We start from the raw sequence: 23,079 nt of genomic DNA, 5'->3' as shown, positions 1-23,079 counted from the left end.
GAGGTCTAACAGAACAAGCACAGAGATGAGTCCACTGTATGAGGCCATAAGAAGATCATTTGTAACCTTCACTAATGCTGTTTCTGTACTATGATGAATTCTAAAACCTGACTGAAACTCTTCAAATAGACCATTCCTCTGCAGATGATCAGTTAGCTGTTTTACAACTACCCTTTCAAGAATTTTTGAGAGAAAAGGAAGGTTGAAGATTTGCCTATAATTAGCTAAGATAGCTGGGTCAAGTGATGGCTTTTTAAGTAATGGTTTAATTACTGCCACCTTAAAAGCCTGTGGTACATAGCCAACTAATAAAGATAGATTGATCATATTTAAGATCAAAGCATAAAATAATGGTAGGGCTTCCTTGAGCAGCCTGGTAGGAATGGGGTCTAATAGACATGTTGATGGTTTGGATGAAGTAACTAATGAAAATAACTCAGACAGAACAATCTGAGAGAAAGAGTCTAACCAAATACCGGCATCACTGAAAGCAGCCAAAGATAACGATACGTCTTTGGGATGGTTATGAGTAATTTTTTCTCTAATAGTTAAAATTTTATTAGCAAAGAAAGTCATGAAGTCATTACTAGTTAAAGTTAAAGGAATACTTGGCTCAATAGAGCTCTGACTCTTTGTCAGCCTGGCTACAGTGCTGAAAAGAAACCTGGGGTTGTTCTTATTTTCTTCAATTAGTGATGAGTAGTAAGATGTCCTAGCTTTATGGAGGGCTTTTTTATAGAGCAACAGACTCTTTTTCCAGGCTAAGTGAAGATCTTCTATATTAGTGAGACGCCATTTCCTCTCCAACTTACAGGTTATCTGCTTTAAGCTGCGAGTTTGTGAGTTATACCACGGAGTCAGGCACTTCTGATTTAAAGCTCTCTTTTTCAGAGGAGCTACAGCATCCAAAGTTGTCTTCAATGAGGATGTAAAACTATTGACGAGATACTCTATCTCACTTACAGAGTTTAGGTAGCTACTCTGCACTGTGTTGGTATATGGCATTAGAGAACATAAAGAAGGAATCATATCCTTAAACCTAGTTACAGCACTTTCTGAAAGACTTCTAGTGTAATGAAACTTATTCCCCACTGCTGGGTAGTCCATCAGAGTAAATGTAAATGTTATTAAGAAATGATCAGACAGAAGGGAGTTTTCAGGAAATACTGTTAAGTCTTCAATTTCCATACCATAAGTCAGAACAAGATCTAAGATATGATTAAAGTGGTGGGTGGACTCATTTACATTTTGAGCAAAGCCAATTGAGTCTAATAATAGATTAAATGCAGTGTTGAGGCTGTCATTCTCAGCATCTGTGTGGATGTTAAAATCGCCCACTATAATTATCTTATCTGAGCTAAGCACTAAGTCAGACAAAAGGTCTGAAAATTCACAGAGAAACTCACAGTAACGACCAGGTGGACGATAGATAATAACAAATAAAACTGGTTTTTGGGACTTCCAATTTGGATGGACAAGACTAAGAGTCAAGCTTTCAAATGAATTAAAGCTCTGTCTGGGTTTTTGATTAATTAATAAGCTGGAATGGAAGATTGCTGCTAATCCTCCGCCTCGGCCCGTGCTACGAGCATTCTGGCAGTTAGTGTGACTCGGGGGAGTTGACTCATTTAAACTAACATATTCATCCTTGCTGTAACCAGGTTTCTGTAAGGCAGAATAAATCAATATGTTGATCAATTATTATATAATTTACTAACAGGGACTTAGAAGAGAGAGACCTAATGTTTAATAGACCACATTTAATTGTTTTTGTCTGTGGTGCAGTTGAAGGTGCTATATTATTTTTTCTTTTTGAATTTTTATGCTTAAATAGATTTTTGCTGGTTATTGGTGGTCTGGGAGCAGGCACCGTCTCTACTGGGATGGGGTAATGAGGGGATGGCAGGGGGAGAGAAGCTGCAGAGAGGTGTGTAAGACTACAACTCTGCTTCCTGGTCCCAACCCTGGATAGTCACGGTTTGGAGGATTTAAGAAAATTGGCCAGATTTCTAGAAATGAGAGCTGCCCCATCCAAAGTGGGATGGATGCCGTCTCTCCTAACAAGACCAGGTTTTCCCCAGAAGCTTTGCCAATTATCTATGAAGCCCACCTCATTTTTTGGACACCACTCAGACAGCCAGCAATTCAAGGAGAACATGCGGCTAAACATGTCACTCCCGGTCCGATTGGGGAGGGGCCCAGAGAAAACTACAGAGTCCGACATTGTTTTTGCAAAGTTACACACCGATTCAATGTTAATTTTAGTGACCTCCGATGGCGTAACCGGGTGTCATTACTGCCGACGTGAATTACAATCTTACCAAATTTACGCTTAGCCTTAGCCAGCAGTTTCAAATTTCCTTCAATGTCGCCTGCTCTGGCCCCCGGAAGACAATTGACTATGGTTGCTGGTGTCTCTAACTTCACATTTCTCAAAACAGAGTCGCCAATAACCAGAGTTTGATCCTCGGCGGGTGTGTCGTCGAGTGGGGAAAAACGGTTAGAAATGTGAACGGGTTGGCGGTGTACACGGGGCTTCTGTTTAGGACTACGCTTCCTCCTCACAGTCACCCAGTCGGCCTGCTTTCCCGGCTGCTCGGGATCTGCCAGAGGGAAACTAACAGCGGCTAAGCTACCTTGGTCCGCACCGACTACAGGGGCCTGGCTAGCTGTAGAATTTTCCACGGTGCGGAGCCGAGTCTCCAATTCGCCCAGCCTGGCCTCCAAAGCTACGAATAAGCTACACTTATTACAAGTACCATTACTGCTAAAGGAGGCCGAGGAATAACTAAACATTTCACACCCAGAGCAGAAAAGTGCAGGAGAGACAGGAGAAGCTGCCATGCTAAACCGGCTAAGAGCTAGTAGCTGCGCTAAGCTAGCGGATTCCTAAAAACACACAAAGTGAATAATGTGTAAATAATTTAGAGGTGATTCAGCAGAGGGAGTGCTTTAGTTAAGGCACGTGAAGATTACACTGTGAAACAAATTGTTATCTAGTTAACTAGATCAATCTAACTGCGCAGATTAAACAACTAACAGATACAGCAAAACACCGCTGTGCTCCGGAACAGGAAGTGATACAATACCGAAGTGAGAGCCAATACAAGATGGCACATCCTAATATTGGGATAACTTTTACATTTCTTAATATAGAATCAGGAAACTTGGCAAATTTTGAAAGAAGAACAGGGTAAATATAATAAAAGTATTAAAAATTTCATAAGAGCCCCCTGGTGACCAGATATGTAAGCAGTGCTGGTGTCGTTGGTCCATATTGTGATATGAAACCGTCTCGTCCATTGTGTATTATCTGAAAGTACAATATTGGATGAAAAGCAAATTGTAGAAAAGAGAATGAAGTAAAGGTGAACTAGCTTAAACCAAAACAAACTCTGGGAATATTTGCAAGTGATCTATGTTTGAAAACAGCTCCCTTCACACTGGCAGAGTGATGTGCATTTGAGCTTTGCTTTGCTGCATGTACACATGCCACGGAATGATCTCTTACAATTGCAATGTATCAGCTCATAGCACATTTCATGGGCCTGTTGAAGGGTGGTCCATTTTGGAAACCATTGAGATGAAGGTGCATCCCATTCCCAGCCAAAGTCAGAAGGGCTCGGCAGTTTTGCGTCCAGCTGCAACGACTGACTCCACACATGCAGCTTGGAAGGCTGCTCTCAAGGTATGCTGTTTGAGTGCAGCTTCTGTGGGAGGAATGCCTTCTATAGACTTTGATTTCTTTGAGAACATGTGCTGACGTGCTTCGTTGACACTGGAGGTGTCAGCAAATCAAATCAAATCAATTTTATTTATATAGCGCCAAATCACAACAAACAGTTGCCCCAAGGCACTTTATATTGTAAGGCAAAAGCCATACAATAATTACAGAAAAACCCCAACGGTCAAAACGACCCCCTGTGAGCAAGCACTTGGCGACAGTGAGAAGGAAAAACTCCCTTTTAACAGGAAGAAACCTCCAGCAGAACCAGGCTTAGGGAGGGGCAGTCTTTTGCTGGGACTGGTTGGGGCTGAGGGGAGAGAATCAGGAAAAAGACATGCTGTGGAAGAGAGCAGAGATCAATCACTAATGATTAAATGCAGAGTGGTGCATACAGAGCAAAAAGAAAGAAACACTCAGTGCATCATGGGAACCCCCCAGCAGTCTAATTCTATAGCAGCATAACTAAGGGATGGTTCAGGGTCACCTGATCCAGCCCTAACTATAAGCTTTAGCAAAAAGGAAAGTTTTAAGCCTAATCTTAAAAGTACAGAGGGTGTCTGTCTCCCTGATCCAAATTGGGAGCTGGTTCCAGAGGAGAGGAGCCTGAAAGCTGAAGGCTCTGCCTCCTATTCTACTCTTACAAACCCTAGGAACTACAAGTAAGCCTGCAGTCTGAGAGTGAAGCGCTCTATTGGGGTGATATTGTTATGTGTCGACGCGGATTGAGGAGCGAACCTGCGTCAGACAGGACCCAGCGCTAAAAATAACCAGAAAGCGGTTCCAACAACAAAAACTATTTATTATACACCTGTGTTAAAAAGTGTAAAAACATAAAAAAACAACGTCCTTCTGGTGGAGTGATCCGTGGCTCGCTCTCCAGCGCCCGCAAGGATTAAAGCCGGCGCTCCTGGACTTCCTACCACCGCCAAACACCCCCCAGGTGGACACGACAAACTGATTCTCTGTGAAGCAAAGAGACGGTGAGGTAAGTCAACAGATACAACTATATCTTCCAATAAACACACGCTGCCAGCAACACACTCAGGTCAGTGTCCTTTCTTTTTACTTTATGCAAATGAGCAGCTTCTCACAACAAGTGGAGGATCACTTATCCTTCACGCCACCGCAGTGAGAAGCAAACTACGCAATTCTCTTTACAATTCCAATATACTGTGTAACAAAACACCAAGTTACTATCAACAAGTACCTAAACACTTAATTACCTTTCGTGTGTGCTGACAGCATGTGTCCTCACCCCTCCCTGCTTCACGGGCTCGATGTGTCAAACCCAGGCGCGGTCCTCAGCGTCTCACAAACGAACGTCACAAGGTCGAGTTCCCGGCAGTTCTGCTTGAATCACACACGACTTAAATGCAGAACGCCATCCAATTATCTGCCTCAGCTGCAAGTCGTCCAGGTTGCACGTGAGCACCAAGCACAGGTGCTTTCCATGATGTTGATGAGGGTGAAGACTCTTCAGCCAGCACCTTCTTCACAGACAAATCAGCCCTCATGCCACCTGGAGAGCAAAGAAAAGAAAAGAACACCAAAACATCCAGCCACGCCCCCCCCAACACACAACAGATATGGTACTATGAGGTCCCTAAGATAAGATGGGACCTGATTATTCAAACCCTTATAAGTAAAAAGAAGAATTTTAAATTCTATTCTAGAATTAACAGGAAGCCAATGAAGAGAGGCCAATAGGGGTGAAATATGCTCTCTCCTTCTACTCCCCGTCAGTACTCTAGCTGCAGCATTTTGAAATAACTGAAGGCTTTTCAGGGAACTTTTAGGACAACCTGATAATAATGAATTACAGTAGTCCAGGCTAGAGGAAATAAATGCATGAATTAGTTTTTCAGCATCACTCTGAGACAAGACCTTTCTAATTTTAGAGATATTGCGCAAATGCAAAAAAAGCAGTCCTACATATTTGCTTAATATGCGCATTGAAGGACATATCCTGATCAAAAATGACTCCAAGATTTCTCACAGTATTACTAGAGGTCAGGGTAATGCCATCCAGAGTAAGGATCTGGTTAGACACCATGTTTCTAAGATTTGTGGGGCCAAGTACAATAATTTCAGTTTTATCTGAATTTAAAAGCAGGAAATTAGAGGTCATTGCGCCGAGAAGACGATCAAACTTGACTATCTAGAGTAGGTAAAAGTCGTAACAAGGTTTCCGTTACTGCCGCACTGCTGGTATGACAGTAGTGCGGTCATACCACAGAGCAACAAATCTCTGAATAAGAGCCAGTAGATCATCAGTTGTGGATTTGCAAGGGACAAGAAAGCATCTGTCACCTCTGGAAATGCAATCCAAGTTTCCCATGCACTCTTCTTGCCTCTTTCAGCAAAGAAAGATATTACATCACCGCCAGTTAGTGCATGGAAAAATGGCAGAGCCTTTGCTTTGGTTGATGGCAGGGCAGTGGCAATCTCATGTACAGCAATGTATCTTTGGGACTTTCCAGTACCAAATGATATCCACAATTCAGAGGTGGCAAACTGGTCAAAAAATGCCACAGCTAGTACAAAAACATCAGTGTCTGCTGTTCTAATGAGGATACTCTGGTAACCCTTGTTGGAAGCATCCTTGACATGCAACATGATGCGCATGTCTGCTTCTTGCATACAGGGCTGAAGATTTGACGTGTCTGTCACAGCAGCATTGCAAGTCACATGTTCCTTCAAAGTGCAGACAACTTGTCTGTTTTGCATGTGAATCCCTGCAGCATGTTCAGCTAGAAGTACAAACAGCTCAGTCTTGTCATTATTCCGGAGGAAACTCTGCCAATTTCCTGGAATTTGTGTGGTCAGAGTTACTTTCCTACGTACACCATTGCCTCTTTTCTCCCTGGTTGAGTTCTTCAGACTCTGAGGCTTGTAGACATCAAACACTACATCGACCCTTTCAACATCCTTCAGGATGTTCTCACTGTGGGGCACGAAGACCTGTGTGGCATAGTCTGAGAATGTCTTTGACACTGTTGGTGTTAGAGTGTGCACCACCATTGTGCCATCAAGCACGACTGTTGTAACCTTAGGGACTGTGTGATCAGAGTTTGAAAGGCTTTCCAGAGGAACCAACAAGTCAGACTTCTTTCCTGATCTCATCTCCCCTGACTTTGATAGAGATGGTGGCCATGGTTGGTTCTCATATTTGAAGAACTCTTCCAGTTTTCCCTCTCAAGATTGGCAGGCAATGTATAGTCTAGAGATTAAGACACAGTCATCCTTCAATGCAAATACCTGACTTTTCTTTTTCAACTGACGTTGACTTTCAGAGAACAATGACAACTTGTTCTTCTTGATGGGCTGAGTAATTGACTTTGCTTGAGTTGTGATCCATTCAGCTACGAATGTCTCAAACTGACGTCGTCCTAGCTCATACATCTCTTTGACACTTTCTACAGCTGATTGGCTTGTGACAACTTTGCTGTCAAGAGTTAACAAATCCTTGCTGTCTTCCAGAAAAGAACTTCCAAGATCCTCAATGACCTTCTTGAGAGCACTTGCTTCCTTTACAAAGGAATTCTGCATGCTAGCTGTCTGCTCATGATGTTTATCATTGCTGGATTTCTCTGATTTGTTCTCAAAGTCACAAATAAGCCTACTGACCTCTGGACCACCTATCATCCAACGTCTCAGAGCTGAAGGATTGTTGGTCAAGCCCACAGCACCACCTTCTCCTTTTATCACAGCATTTTCTTGTTCGTGTGCCTGGTCACCCCAATAGAGTGCTTCGCTCTCAGACTGCAGGCTTACTTGTAGTTCCTAGGGTTTGTAAGAGTAGAATGGGAGGCAGAGCCTTCAGCTTTCAGGCTCCTCTCCTGTGGAACCAGCTCCCAATTCAGATCAGGGAGACAGACACCCTCTCTACTTTTAAGATTAGGCTTAAAACTTTCCTTTTTGCTAAAGCTTATAGTTAGGGCTGGATCAGGTGACCCTGAACCATCCCTTAGTTATGCTGCTATAGACGTAGACTGCTGGGGGGTTCCCATGATGCACTGTTTCTTTCTCTTTTTGCTCTGTATGCACCACTCTGCATTTAATCATTAGTGATCGATCTCTGCTCCCCTCCACAGCATGTCTTTTTCCTGGTTCTCTCCCTCAGCCCCAACCAGTCCCAGCAGAAGACTGCCCCTCCCTGAGCCTGGTTCTGCTGGAGGTTTCTTCCTGTTAAAAGGGAGTTTTTCCTTCCCACTGTAGCCAAGTGCTTGCTCACAGGGGGTCGTTTTGACCGTTGGGGTTTTACATAATTATTGTATGGCCTTGCCTTACAATATAAAGCGCCTTGGGGCGACTGTTTGTTGTGATTTGGCGCTATATAAAAAAAAATTTGATTGATTGATTGATTGGTCTAATGCCATTGCAGAGAACTTGTGATCTGTTTTCTGGACTACAAATCCGCCTTCAGAGAACTCCAAAAAACAGCAGGATGAGACTGTTGCAGGCCTGTATTACTGTATATTTTGAACTTCATGCCAATGAAGAAATACACTACACATGCAAAAATGTCTATGGCCTCATTGCATGCTCATTATTTTATTTGCTGCCTTGGGACCTTTGTAATGCTACATAACTTTCATATATAGTATTGTTAAGTTATATTTATCTATATATATGGGATAAGATTATTAGATAAGATTAAACAGCTAACAGATACAGCAAAACACCGCTGTTCTCCGGAACAGGAAGTGATACAATACCGCAGTGAGAGCCAACCACCTATTATATATTATAATATATTATATTATAATATATAATTATTATATTAAAATATTATAATTATAATATAACATAAGTACACCTCTTTCAACATCCCACCTTAAAACACAGCCTCATATGACCATCCATGAGAAATATACTTAACCCTCTGGGGTCAGAGGGCATTTTTTGGACAGTTCACTGGCCTGGCATAAATGTTTTATTATTGCTGTTAACAGCTCTCCCTGCATCCCACAATCAAGTTTTATGACTCTTTCTTTCAGGACAACCTGTGCTTTCAGAATATATACTCAACAAAAATATAAACGCAACACTTTTGGTTTTGCTCCCATTTTGTATGAGATGAACTCAAAGATCTAAAACTTTTTCCACATACACAGTATCACCATTTCCCTCAAATATTGTTCACAAACCAGTCTAAATCTGTGATAGTGAGCACTTCTCCTTTGCTGAGATAATCCATCTCACCTCACAGGTGTGCCATATCAAGATGCTGATTAGACACCATGATTAGTGCACAGGTGTGCCTTAGACTGCCCACAATAAAAGGCCACTCTGAAAGGTGCAGTTTTGTTTTATTGGGGGGGATACCAGTCAGTATCTGGTGTGACCACCATTTGCCTCATGCAGTGCAACACATCTCCTTCACATCATCCGTGAAGAAAACACCTCTCCAACGTGCCAAATGCCAGCGAATGTGAGCATTTGCCCACTCAAGTCGGTTACGATGACAAACTGGAGTCAGGTCGAGACCCCGATGAGGACGACGAGCATGCAGATGAGCTTCCCTGAGATGGTTTCTGACAGTTTGTGCAGAAATTCTTTGGTTTTGCAAACCGATTGTTTCAGCAGCTGTCCGAGTGGCTGGTCTCAGACGATCTTGGAGGTGAACATGCTGGATGTGGAGGTCCTGGGCTGGTGTGGTTACACGTGGTCTGCAGTTGTGAGGCTGATTGGATGTACTGCCAAATTCTCTGAAACGACTTTGGAGACGGCTTATGGTAGAGACATGAACATTCAATACACAAGCAACAGCTCTGGTTGACATTCCTGCTGTCAGCATGCCAATTGCACGCTCCCTCAAATCTTGCGACATCTGTGGCATTGTGCTGTGTGATAAAACTGCACCTTTCAGAGTGGCCTTTTACTGTGGGCAGTCTAAGGCACACCTGTGCACTAATCATGGTGTCTAATCAGCATCTTGGTATGGCACACCTGTGAGATGGGATGGATTATCTCAGCAAAGGAGAAGTGCTCACTATCACAGATTTAGACTGGTTTGTGAACAATATTTGAGAGAAATGGTGATATTGTGTATGTGGAAAAAGATTTAGAACTTTGAGTTCATCTCATACAAAATGGGAGCAAAACCAAAAGTGTTGCGTATATGTTTTTGTTGTGTTTTATAAGTGTAATAAAGGTTTACAATCAAACATAGGCAAGGAAAAAATAAAGCGAAAAATAATTTTCCACACACATTTATTCAAAACACACAGCAAACTATAATAAACAACTGTTTACCATTTAAAATTCTTCTTCTTACTTATAAGGTTTTGAATAATCAGGTCCCATCTTATCTTAGGGACCTCGTAGTACCATATCACCCCAATAGAGCGCTTCGCTCTCAGACTGCAGGCTTACTTGTAGTTCCTAGGGTTTGTAAGAGTAGAATGGGAGGCAGAGCCTTCAGCTTTCAGGCTCCTCTCCTGTGGAACCAGCTCCCAATTCAGATCAGGGAGACAGACACCCTCTCTACTTTTAAGATTAGGCTTAAAACTTTCCTTTTTGCTAAAGCTTATAGTTAGGGCTGGATCAGGTGACCCTGAACCATCCCTTAGTTATGCTGCTATAGACGTAGACTGCTGGGGGGTTCCCATGATGCACTGTTTCTTTCTCTTTTTGCTCTGTATGCACCACTCTGCATTTAATCATTAGTGATCGATCTCTGCTCCCCTCCACAGCATGTCTTTTTCCTGGTTCTCTCCCTCAGCCCCAACCAGTCCCAGCAGAAGACTGCCCCTCCCTGAGCCTGGTTCTGCTGGAGGTTTCTTCCTGTTAAAAGGGAGTTTTTCCTTCCCACTGTAGCCAAGTGCTTGCTCACAAGGGGTCGTTTTGACCGTTGGGGTTTTACATAATTATTGTATGGCCTTGCCTTACAATATAAAGCGCCTTGGGGCAACTGTTTGTTGTGATTTGGCGCTATATAAAAAAATTGATTGATTGATTTATAAAGGTAATGTGAGGTCTTGTGTGAAACACTGTACAACAAAAAGGTTCAAGCAGTAAACACAAATGCACATTTTGAACAATATATACAAAATGGTCTATGTTGTCCACTGATATGGTAAACAGTGCTTTATGCAGAGAAAGCAACAGGGTTATCCAGTAACATTCACATGCAAACTAGTGGAGCAATCCTGATAGTTACACACTCTTTGTTTGAGCATGTGAGATTGTCATCAGAGGCTCTCCGTGTGCTCACGTGAGGTAAATCTGCCCTACGATTGGATTTTGGAAAACCATGTGATGGTGAACCAATTCCGATTGGACACTCACATTGTGCACGTCATCACACAGCTTCTATGAGGAGTACAAAGATGACCAATGGCTGGCTCAAAAGTCCATGGAGTTAACTTTTCAGCAAAAAAAAAGTAAGTTTCTTTCTCATATCATTAAAAAGTTATTTATAATTTTGTAAAGCTTGGTCTTAGCCATCGTATACGATGGCGTCGGCCCCAGAGGGTTAAGCTCCCAATTTTCTATAGGAATACAACCTTCCCACGGACACTGCACTAATTAAAAATATATGTCTGAAAATGCTGGTGGAAAAAGATTAAAGACAAGTCTTGTAGCAACAACACATTCTTGTGGTTAGTTTCATTCAAATTCAGTAAACTATGTGACGTGGGAAAGTTGCAATGTGTGTGTGTGTGTGTCTGCGTGTGTGTGTGTGTGTGTGTGTGTGTGTGTGTGTGTGTGTGAGAGAGAGAGAGCGAGAGAGAGAGGGAGAGAGAGAGAGACTATAATTTTGGGGTCTGTAATTTGTGGTATTTTGGTGATTTGGTTAATTAAATATTAGGAGGCATTTCATTATGGCTTTTATTAAACACTTTAAAATGCATTGATTTTTTTTTTAACAGTTTTGTGTTTCTTTATATTTTAAGAAATATATTTCTTTACTTGTCCCACATCAGGAACATTTCAACATTTACTGTGCAGAGAACCTAAGTACAGATGCACTTCAAAAACTTCCAATGATGGAGCTGAACACCAAAATCTGAAGATCAAATGGAAGAAGAGAACATCTCTACTCTTCAAAATTTGAGAAAAGTGTCTCCAAAAACTCAAGAGGTCCACGCTGCAGAGGAGACCTTCATCTGGTTAAATATTCTGAGAGTCCAGCTCACCTGTCGTCTCTGAAATTCAACACCTGCTGCTACGCTTCTAAATGAAACAAAGGCTCTTTACAGAGCAACTATTTTATTATTTGAAAAAGCTCTTTCTTTTTAGATTTTAACATTAAATGAATGAACCATTAAACATGTCCATGAAGTTAAAGTTCTGTTAAAAAGATGTGTACCCTGCCTCACACTCTATAACTGCAGAGATAGGCTCCAGCCCCCCGTGACCCTTAATTGGAATAAGTGGTTGAAGATGAGTGAACAAAAAGACATTTGCACAGATAGAAGCCCCACCCCTGTTGTGCATAATTTCAAAGCCTTCACAATCACTAGAATAGTCAAATTAATATTTTAGTAATTACTCTGTCCTGATTACAGCATTAAAAGTAATTACATAGTCAATGAGGATGTAATTAAATGATGAAATTACTAAATTAAAAAATGATTTCATCATGAGGTTTATGTCACATTGCGAAATCCTAATTAACTGACACACTGCAGTCATTGTTACATCATCTCCTGTTGTGTTTCTAATAAATATTTATATTACTGTGTCTTTTTTCCTGGTTGAAATGCAGATATGAATGAATGAATCTACCAGACTTAAAAATGTATAAATGTACACATTACTTTTCATGCTATTTTATTTGTCTAAAAATAAATGTCCAAGGTTCCACATAATGTTAATCAAGAAACTATCGCATCTGAAACACCAGCAGGTGTTTCTAATGTAAGAAAGTTTTTTTTTTCCTTCAAAATGAACAGTAATCAGAAAATAATCTTGAGGTAAAAACAAGCAAACAACATTTGTATGGATTTTCTACAGACAACTATAAACAAACAGCTCTGTGATACATTTCTGCACTTTTGCGTTTTGGCATGATGCCTTGTTTCTATTGGACAGTGCAAGGCTATGTCACAGCGTGCAGCGGTGAAAGTTGGATTGGGTTGAACTTTGACTGCTGAGGCCTTATGACAAGTGGCAATGTGTGCTCCCGGACTGAAATTTGGTACTAAAATAGTGGTATTTTGGTGGTTATTGATTATCGCCGTGGTCATGGCAGAGCATGTGTAATTCATTGAAAATACTTCTTTCCATTCTTTTCACTGAAAGAATATCAGAGCAAACGCTATACATACCAACACATTTACAGTGGAATACTGGTCACTTTCACACAGGCCATGTGTCCCAATGAGGTTCTTTTGGTTCAGTTTAAGACATTTAATATCAGTTAACACTTGATATCAAGTCTGATACTTTTAATTAAAATACAGAATTCAATATTTATAGATATTCAAATATTTCTTTGTGACCTATCTGTTACATCATTGAACAAAGCACAAGGAAACTGCTAAAAACTCAAGCTCATGTTATGGAAATTTTGAATCAGTTGACAGCGTCACAACATTCTCAGCTGAATGTCTTGTGCAGTGTATTCAATTTTGCCTGCAGTGCTGCTGATGCCACTGATCCATCATGGAGAGGAGAAAGGATGAACATGGATGTGCAGTTACTGAAACCCCTGTCACACATAGCAAGAATGTGCAGGAACCAGCCCGACACAGCAAATATTGCCATAATCGGACATAGTCGGGATGAAAAGAGGAGTGGTCAGCAGTGTCAAAACGCATCCAAATTATCTCATCCATGCCTGCACGATGGCATCCAAAGTGTATGACACAGACTGCTGTCAGACAGCCATAAAAGGTGCTGAAGACTGTCCGATGTCCAAACATCTGGATGGCAAACACGGGATTGAAGTGGGAGGGAGAGCTGTGTTCCTCCCTTTGCACAGTCCCTGCCGGTACTGAACATTGGAGTACAACCAACGAATGGACCCGGACTCACACCATATGTGTCAAAGCCGGCATGGTGCAGTCACTCACTCAGTCATACAATCACATCTGTGCTTGTCCTCCCCTTTACAATGCTACTAACCTCATGTGCGTGTGCGTATGTAGATAGAGCAGAGCTGGACTGATGACATGATCAATGGATGTGTGTATGTGTGTGTGTGTGTGTGTTTGCGTTCACAATGGCTGAATGAGCACCTATGTGTGTGCGCGTATGCGGGGGGCGCATGTGCGTGTCGTTGCCAGCTGCTGGACAGTGCTGGCAGTGGGCCATGCTGTCCTATGCGTCAGACGCAGCCTTTCCAGGGAACTTTAATTTTGTTTTTTTGTGTGTGTGTTTTGGCTCACTTCAGCAGCACAATGCAGCTCTGAACACTGCAATGGTTGGATTATCACAATTATTATTATCAATAATAATAATAATTATTATTATTATTATTATACATGGCATGTGCAGGTCATACCGGCAGGCTAGCCATGTCAGATCCATCTTGAGGTTCTCTCGTATGCGCTCAAATATTTCAGATCCTGTTTTCCACCATCAGAATATGTAAATTGCGGTCAGATGTTGCTAAGATTGCACATGGACCATCGTCGGATAGGTGTCCCATCTTGATCGCGCCCGGAGGGTTTTGAACATGTGCATCACACTTGCCGGTCAATTTTCACCAACTGTGTGGACTCTCGCAGATAACTGTCAGAACGTTTTGGAACTGAAACCCGACTGTTTTTGGATGTGCGCCGATTTGTCATTCTGACGCTATTCTGCGTGATTCTGGCTATTTGTGATGGGGGTATTACAGATACACACAAAGGAAGGAGCCTACCTGAGTACATGGTTTCTGCTCAAACTGGGCTGTCGCTCCTGCAATATGTGAAAGATGTTCGGTTGTCGAAGGAATGCCACAATCTTATCATTGTAAGCTGGTGAGGGGACAAACATACATGAGCATGAACAAGTTAACAGACCCAACAGATGTTCAGGTTTTCCTGATCTACCAAACATTTTCTTTGGGATTAAATTTGGTCTTCACAATAGGTCATCAAAAATATGTTTTTTTTCTTCCTTTTTTCACAGACAAAAGGACACAACCGCTTTTGTGAACTAAATGAAAATGCCATTTTCTGACCGATTTTTGGCAAATGCCTAAAGACAACCATACAATTTAAGCATGAAGACAAGCCTAACTAAAATCAATGTTAGGTTGTGGCAATTCTTACATGGAGCAGTCAGTTGCTGATTTCGTATGGCGGCCACCAGGCTGTTTCCAGGCCTAATCATGAAAGATGCCCCACGACTCCTTGACACATCAGAGGCCTAGAAAAAACAGTAACGGGTGACCTTTTATTCTACTTTCCTGGATATATCATTCATAGGGATGATGTGCACATTATCAAATATAATGCATTTAATCAGGTCCATATATATTTGGACAGAGACACTGTTTTTGTAATGCTGCCTCACAAGCACCATTGGACAACAGTAATTCATTCATTTTATATATCTGCTTACTCTAATCAAGGGTCACAGGGGGTTGGAGCCTATCCCAGCAGCCATAGGGCGAAAGGCAGTTCCACCCTGGACAGGTGGCCAATCAAGCACTGGTCTCTGCACACCACCACAATGGAATTAAAATGAAACAATGAAGATGTGCTTGTAGATGCTTTTGACTCTTCAGTCGTATTTGGAGGGGACTTGTTTAACATGGAGAGGTGGTGTGAAGCAATTATTCATCAGTTATTTTTGCCCAGTCTTAATGTGTGATTTTAACTGACTACACATCAACTGCAAAGTCCAAATCAAAGTCCAATATCAGCAGATGGAGATCTGGGAAAGCACAGGAGAAAACATGTCCTGGTCAAATAATCAAGGCAGGTGGAGGGTCTGGAAGGTGGGCAGAACCAAAACCAACCACAAGAAAGGAACACCAAAACAACACAGTGGGTGGAGGGGCCAACAGGAAGGCAGGAAGATGGCAAGAGGGAAGAACTAAATGAAACAAAAAAGAAGGGACAACATGAGAACAGACAGGGCAGGCAAAGGGGGCTGGTAGGAGGTTCAAGCTAGGAACTAGAAGGGAATGGCCACCAGAAAACAACACAAGGCATCAGTGGGATAGCTGACAGATACAGGAAAGACAAAATTACAGGAATGGCCATGCAGGCAACATAAAACAGACAGAACATCAGGAGGATGTCCATGGGGGTATCAATGGTCAGACAAGTTGATAGGTGGGCAGCTGTACTGCTAACAGGGGAGAAAAAGTTTGTCAGGTGGGTAGATGAGCAGTTAACACAGGAGAGATAGGTTGAGAAGTGGGTGGCAGAATGCCGACCTATAATGAAGAAAAACCCCAGAAAACTGTCCAGAAAACAGAAACAGGAGAGGCATGTGGGCAGAGTCAAATACATGAGCAGAAAAAGGGGAGGCACACTGGCCCTGGGCTGATTTGGAGATGGAAACAGGAGATTGGTCACATTGAAGCCAGGAAGTGAAGCAGGTGTGGTATGGCATCTTTCAGCTGTCTTGGAGCAACAAACAGGTGCAGTTGCAGATGCAGGTGAGGCATGTCGGTCATTGACACCCTATAGAACAGAAACAGGTGCAACTTCCTCTGGAATGGATTCTGAAGCGGCAGCATTCTCTGGAGTGAGCTCTGGGACTGCAGCAAACACTGGAGGGGACATGTATAACTGCAGCAAACTCTGGAGCAGACTATGGGACTGCAGCAAACTCTGGAACAGGCTCTGAGACTGCAGCAAACTCTGGACCTGGCTATGGGACTGCAGAAAACTCTGGAACAGACTCTGGGACTGCAGCAAACTCTGGAACTGACAATGGGACTGCAGCAAACTCTGAAGCAGACTCTGGGACTGCAGCAAACTTTGGAGCAGAATCTGGGACTGCAGCAAACTCTGGAACTGACTATGGAACCACAGCAAACTCTGGAATAGAATCTGGGACTGCAGCAAACTCTGGACATGACAATGGGACTGCAGTAAACTCTGGACGTGACTATGGGATTGCAGCAAACTCTGGAACAGACTCTGGGAATGCAGCAAACTCTGGTGCAGACTAATGGACTGCAGCAAACTCTGGAACTGACCATGGGATTGCAGCAAACTCTGGAGCAGACTCTGGGACTGCAGCAAACTCTGGAACAGACTCTGGGACTGCATCAAACTCTGGAGCAGACTCTGGGACTGCAGCAAACTCTGGAACTGACTATGGGACTGCAGCAAACTTTGGAACACACTCTGGGACTGCAGCAAACTTTGGAGCAGACTCTGGGACTACAGCAAACTCTGGAACTGACTATGGGACAACAGCAAACTCTGGAGCAGACTATGGGACTGCAACAAACTCTGGAGCAGACTCTGGGACTGCAGGAAACTCGGGAACAGACTCTGGGACTGCAGCAAACTCTGGTGTAGACTCTGGGACTGCAACAAACTCTGGAATTGAATATGGGATTGCAGCAAACTCTGGAGCAGACTCTGGGACTGCAGCAAACTCTGGAACATACTCTGGGACTGCAGCAAACATTGGAGCAGTATCTGGGACTACAGCAAACTCTGAAACTGACTATGGGATTACAGCAAACTCTGTAACTGACTATGGGACTGCAACAAATTCTGGAGCAGACTCTGGGACTACAGCCAACTCTGGAAGAGAAACTGGGACTGCAACAAACTCTGGTGAAGACTCTGGGACTGCAGCAAACTCTGGAACTGACTATGGGCTTGCAGCAAACTCTGGACCAGATTCTGGAACTGACTATGCGATTGCAGCAAACTCTGGTGCAGAATCTGGGACTGCAGCAAACTCTGGAACTGACTATGGGATTGCAGCAAACTCTGGACCAGTATCTGGAACTGACTATGGGATTGCAGCAAACTCTGGTGCAGATTCTGGGACTGCAGCAAACTCTGGAACTGACTATGGGACTGCAGCAAACTCTGGAACAGACTCTGGGACTGCAGCAAACTTTGGAGCAGACTCTGGGACTACAGAAAACTCTGGAACTGACTATGGGATTGCAGCAAACTCTGGAGCAGACTCTGGAACTGCAGCAAACGCTGGAACAGACTCTGGGACTGCAGCAAATTTGGAACTGACAATGGGACTGCAGCAAATTTGGAACTGACAATGGGACTGCAGCAAACTCTGGAGCAGACTCTCGGAATGCAGCAAGCTTTGGAGCAGACTCTGAGAATGCAGCAAACTCTGGAAATGACTATGGAACTGCAGCAAACTCTGGAATAGATTCTGGGAGTGCAGCAAACTCTGAAACTGACTATGGGATTGCAGCAAACTCTAGAGTAGACTATGGGACTGCAACAAACTCTGGAACTGAATATGGGACTACAATAAACTCTGGAATAGACTCTGGGACTGCAGAAAACTCTGGAAGTGACAATGGGACTACAGCAAAATCTGGAACTGACTATGGGACTGCAACAAACTCTGGAGCAGACTCTGGGACTGCAGCAAACTCTGGAACAGACTCTGGGAATGCAGCAAAATCTGGAACAGACTTTGGGACTGCAGCAAATTTGGAACTGACAATGGGACCTCAGCAAAATCTGGAGCAGCCTCTGGGACTGCAGCAAACTCTGGTGTAGACTCTGGGACTGCAACAAACTCTGGAACTGACTATGGGATTGCAGCAAAATCTGGAGCAGGCTCTCGGAATGCAACAAACTTTGGAGCAGACTCTGAGACTGCAGCAAACTCTGGAAATGACTATGGAACTACAGCAAACTCTGGACTAGATTCTGGGACTGCAGCAAACTCTGGAACTGGCTATGGGATTGCAGCAAACTCTGGAGTAGCTATGGGACTGCAACAAACTCTGGAGCAGACAATGGGACTGCAGTAAACTCTGGAACAGACTCTGGGACGGCAGCAAACTCTGGAATGGACTCTGGGACTGCAGCAAACTCTGGTGTAGACTCAGGGACTGCAACAAACTCTGGAACTGACTATGGGATTGCCGCAAACTCTGGAGCAGACTCTGGGACTGCAGCAAACTCTGGAACAGACTCTGGGACTGCAGCAAACTTTGGAGCAGTATCTGGGACTACAGCAAACTCTGGAACTGACTATGGGATTACAGCAAACTCTGTAACTGACTATGGGACTGCAACAAACTCTGGAGCAGACTCTGGGGTTGCAGCAAACTCTGGAACAGACTCTGGGACTGCAGCAAATTTGGAACTGACAATGGGACTGCAGCAAACCCTGGAGCAGACTCTGGGACTGCAGCAAACTCTGGAACTGACTATGGGACTGCAACAAACTCTGGAACAGACTCTGGGACTGCAGAAAACTCTGGAACTGACAATGGGTCTGCAATAAACTCTCGAGCAGACTATGGGACTGTAGCAAACTCTGGAACAAACTCTGGGACAGCAGCAAACTCTGGAATGGACTCTGGGACTGCAGCAAACTCTGGTGTACACTCTGGGACTGCAACAAACTCTGGACCTGAGTATGGGACTACAGCCAACTCTGGAACAGAAACTGGGACTACAGCAAACTTTGGAGCAGACTCTGGGACTACAGCAAACTCTGGAACTGACTATGGGACGACAGCAAACTCTGGAACTGACTATGGGACTGCAACAAACTCTGGAGTAGACTCTGGAACTGCAGCAAACTCTGGAACAGATGCTGGGACTGCAGCAAACATGGAACTGACAATGGGACTGCAGGAAACTCTGGAGCAGACTCTGAGACTGCAGCAAACTCTGGAACTGAGTATGGGACAGTAACAAACTCTGGAACAGACTCTGGGACTGGAGCAAACTCTGGTGTAGACTCTGGGACTGCAGCAAACTCTGGAACTGAGTATGGGACTGTAACAAACTCTGGAGCAGACTCTGGGACTGCAGCAAACTCTGGAATGGACTCTGGGACTGCAGCAAACTCTGGTGTAGACTCTGGGACTGCAGCAAACTCTGGACCTGAGTATGGGACTACAGCCAACTTTGGAACAGAAACTGCGACTGCAACAAACTCTGGTGCAGACTCTGGAACTGCAGCAAATTTGGAACTGACAATGGGACTGCAGCAAACTTTGGAGTAGCTATGGGACTGCAACAAACTCTGGAGCAGACAATGGGACTGCAGTAAACTCTGGAACAGACTCTGGGACGGCAGCAAACTCTGGAATGGACTCTGGGACTGCAGCAAACTCTGGTGTAGACTCAGGGACTGCAACAAACTCTGGAACTGACTATGGGATTGCCGCAAACTCTGGAGCAGACTCTGGGACTGCAGCAAACTCTGGAACAGACTCTGGGACTGCAGCAAACTTTGGAGCAGTATCTGGGACTACAGCAAACTCTGGAACTGACTATGGGATTACAGCAAACTCTGTAACTGACTATGGGACTGCAACAAACTCTGGAGCAGACTCTGGGGTTGCAGCAAACTCTGGAACAGACTCTGGGACTGCAGCAAATTTGGAACTGACAATGGGACTGCAGCAAACCCTGGAGCAGACTCTGGGACTGCAGCAAACTCTGGAACTGACTATGGGACTGCAACAAACTCTGGAACAGACTCTGGGACTGCAGAAAACTCTGGAACTGACAATGGGTCTGCAATAAACTCTCGAGCAGACTATGGGACTGTAGCAAACTCTGGAACAAACTCTGGGACAGCAGCAAACTCTGGAATGGACTCTGGGACTGCAGCAAACTCTGGTGTACACTCTGGGACTGCAACAAACTCTGGACCTGAGTATGGGACTACAGCCAACTCTGGAACAGAAACTGGGACTACAGCAAACTTTGGAGCAGACTCTGGGACTACAGCAAACTCTGGAACTGACTATGGGACGACAGCAAACTCTGGAACTGACTATGGGACTGCAACAAACTCTGGAGTAGACTCTGGAACTGCAGCAACTCTGGACAGATGCTGGGACTGCAGCAAACATGGAACTGACAATGGGACTGCAGGAAACTCTGGAGCAGACTCTGAGACTGCAGCAAACTCTGGAACTGAGTATGGGACAGTACCAAACTCTGGAACAGACTCTGGGACTGGAGCAAACTCTGTGTAGACTCTGGGACTGCAGCAAACTCTGGAACTGAGTATGGGACTGTAACAACTCTGGAGCAGACTCTGGGACTGCAGCAAACTCTGAATGGACTCTGGACTGCAGCAAACTCTGGTGTAGACTCTGGGACTGCAGCAAACTCTGGACCTGAGTATGGGACTACAGCCAACTTTGGAACAGAAACTGCGACTGCAACAAACTCTGGTGCAGACTCTGGAACTGCAGCAAATTTGGAACTGACAATGGGACTGCAGCAAACTTTGGAGCAGACTCTGGGACTGCAGCAAACTTTGGAGCAGACTCTGGGACTACAGCAAACTCTGGAACTGACTATGGAATGACAGCAAACTCTGGAACTGACTATGGGACTGCAACAAACTCTGGAGTAGACTCTGGAACTGCAGCAAACTCTGGAACAGACGCTGGGACTGCAGCAAACGTGGAACTGACAATGGGACTGCAGGAAACTCTGGAGCAGACTCTGAGACTGCAGTAAACTCTGGAACTGAGTATGGGACAGTAACAAACTCTGGAGCAGACTCTCGGACTGAAGCAATCTCTGGAACAGACTATGGGACTGCAACAAACTCTGGAACTGGAGCAAACTCTGGTGTAGACTCTGGGACTGCAGCAAACTCTGGAACGGAGTATGTGACTGTAACAACTCTGGAATAGACTCTGGGACTGCAGAAAACTCTGGAACTGACTATGGAACTACAGCAAAATCTGGAACTGACTATGGGACTGCAGCAAACTTTGGAACACACTCTGGGACTGCTGCAAACTTTGGAGCAGACTCTGGGACTACAGCAATGCTGGAACTGACTATGGGACTACAGCAAACTCTGGAACTGACTACGGGACTGCAACAAACTCTGGAGCAGACTCTGGGACTGCAGGAAATTCTGGAACAGACTCTGGGACTGCAGCAACTTTGGAACTGACAATGGGACTGCAGCAAACTCTGGAGCAGACTCTGGGACTGCAGCAAACTCTGAAACTGACTATTGGACTGCAACCAACTCTGGAGTAGACTCTGGAACTGCAGCAAACTCTGGAACAGACGCTGGGACTGCAGCAAACTTGGAACTGACAATGGGACTGCAGGAAACTCTGGAGCAGACTCTGAGACTGCAGCAAACTCTGGAACTGAGTATGGGACTGTAACAAACTCTGGAGCAGACTCTGGGACTGCAGCAATCTCTGGAACAGACTATGGGACTGCAACAAACTCTGGAACAGACTCTGGGACTGGAGCAAACTCTGGTGTAGACTCTGGGACTGCAGCAAACTCTGGAACTGAGTATGGGACTGTAACAAACTCTGGAGTAGACTCTGGGGTTGCAGCAAACTCTGGAGCAGACTCTGGGACTGCCGCAAGCTCTGGAAGTGACAATGGGACTGCAGCAAACTCTGGAGCAGACTATGGGACTGCAGCAAACTCTGGAACAGAGTCTGGGATGGCAGCAAACTCTGGAATGGACTCTGGGACTGCTGCAATCTCTGGTGTAGACTCTGGGACTGCAACAAACTCTGGAACTGACTATGGGATTGCAGCAAACTCTGGAATAGACTCTAGGACTGCAGCAAACTCTGGACCTGAGTATGGGACTACAGCCAACTCTGGAACAGAAACTGGGAATGCAACAAACTCTGGTGCAGACTCTGGAACTGCAGCAAACTCTGGAACAGACTCTGGGACTGCAGCAAATTTGGAACTGACAATGGGACTGCAGCAAACTCTGGAGCAGACTCTGGGACTGCAGCAAACTCTGGAACTGACTATGGGACTGCAACAAACTCTGGACCTGAGTATGGGACTACAGCCAACTCTGGAACAGAAACTGGGACTACAGCAAACTTTGGAGCAGACTCTGGGACTACAGCAAACTCTGGAACTGACTGTGGGACGACAGCAAACTCTGGAACTGACTATGGGACTGCAACAAAATCTGGAGTAGACTCTGGAACTGCAGCAAACTCTGGAACAGATGCTGGGACTGCAGCAAACATGGAACTGACAATGGGACTGCAGGAAACTCTGGAGCAGACTCTGAGACTGCAGCAAACTCTGGAACTGAGTATGGGACAGTAACAAACTCTGGAACAGACTCTGGGACTGGAGCAAACTCTGGTGTAGACTCTGGGACTGCAGCAAACTCTGGAACTGAGTATGGGACTGTAACAAACTCTGGAGCAGACTCTGGGACTGCAGCAATCTCTGGAACAGACTATGGGACTGCAACAAACTCTGGAACAGACTCTGGGACTCGAGCAAACTCTGATG

General features: G+C 44.4%; 1 protein-coding gene across 1 annotated transcript in view; it reads right to left on the bottom strand.

The window, feature by feature from the left end:
- LOC117512783 (E3 ubiquitin-protein ligase HECW1) overlaps positions 1 to 23,079 on the bottom strand; it is a 521,859-nt gene that overhangs the window by 90,497 nt on the left and 408,283 nt on the right. The window contains exons 17-18 of the mRNA XM_034173001.1: positions 14,941 to 15,037; positions 14,547 to 14,643 (exon numbers count right to left, since the gene is read on the bottom strand). Of these exons, the coding sequence (XP_034028892.1) occupies positions 14,547 to 14,643; positions 14,941 to 15,037 (194 nt within the window). The remainder of the gene's footprint in view (positions 1 to 14,546; positions 14,644 to 14,940; positions 15,038 to 23,079) is intronic.

Source organism: Thalassophryne amazonica, chromosome 1, assembly GCF_902500255.1.
Source record: "Thalassophryne amazonica chromosome 1, fThaAma1.1, whole genome shotgun sequence".
NCBI classification, from domain to species: Eukaryota; Metazoa; Chordata; class Actinopteri; order Batrachoidiformes; family Batrachoididae; genus Thalassophryne; species Thalassophryne amazonica.
The sequence above is the reverse complement of the archived record's forward strand: the minus strand, read 5'-3'. Positions and strand labels throughout refer to the sequence as shown.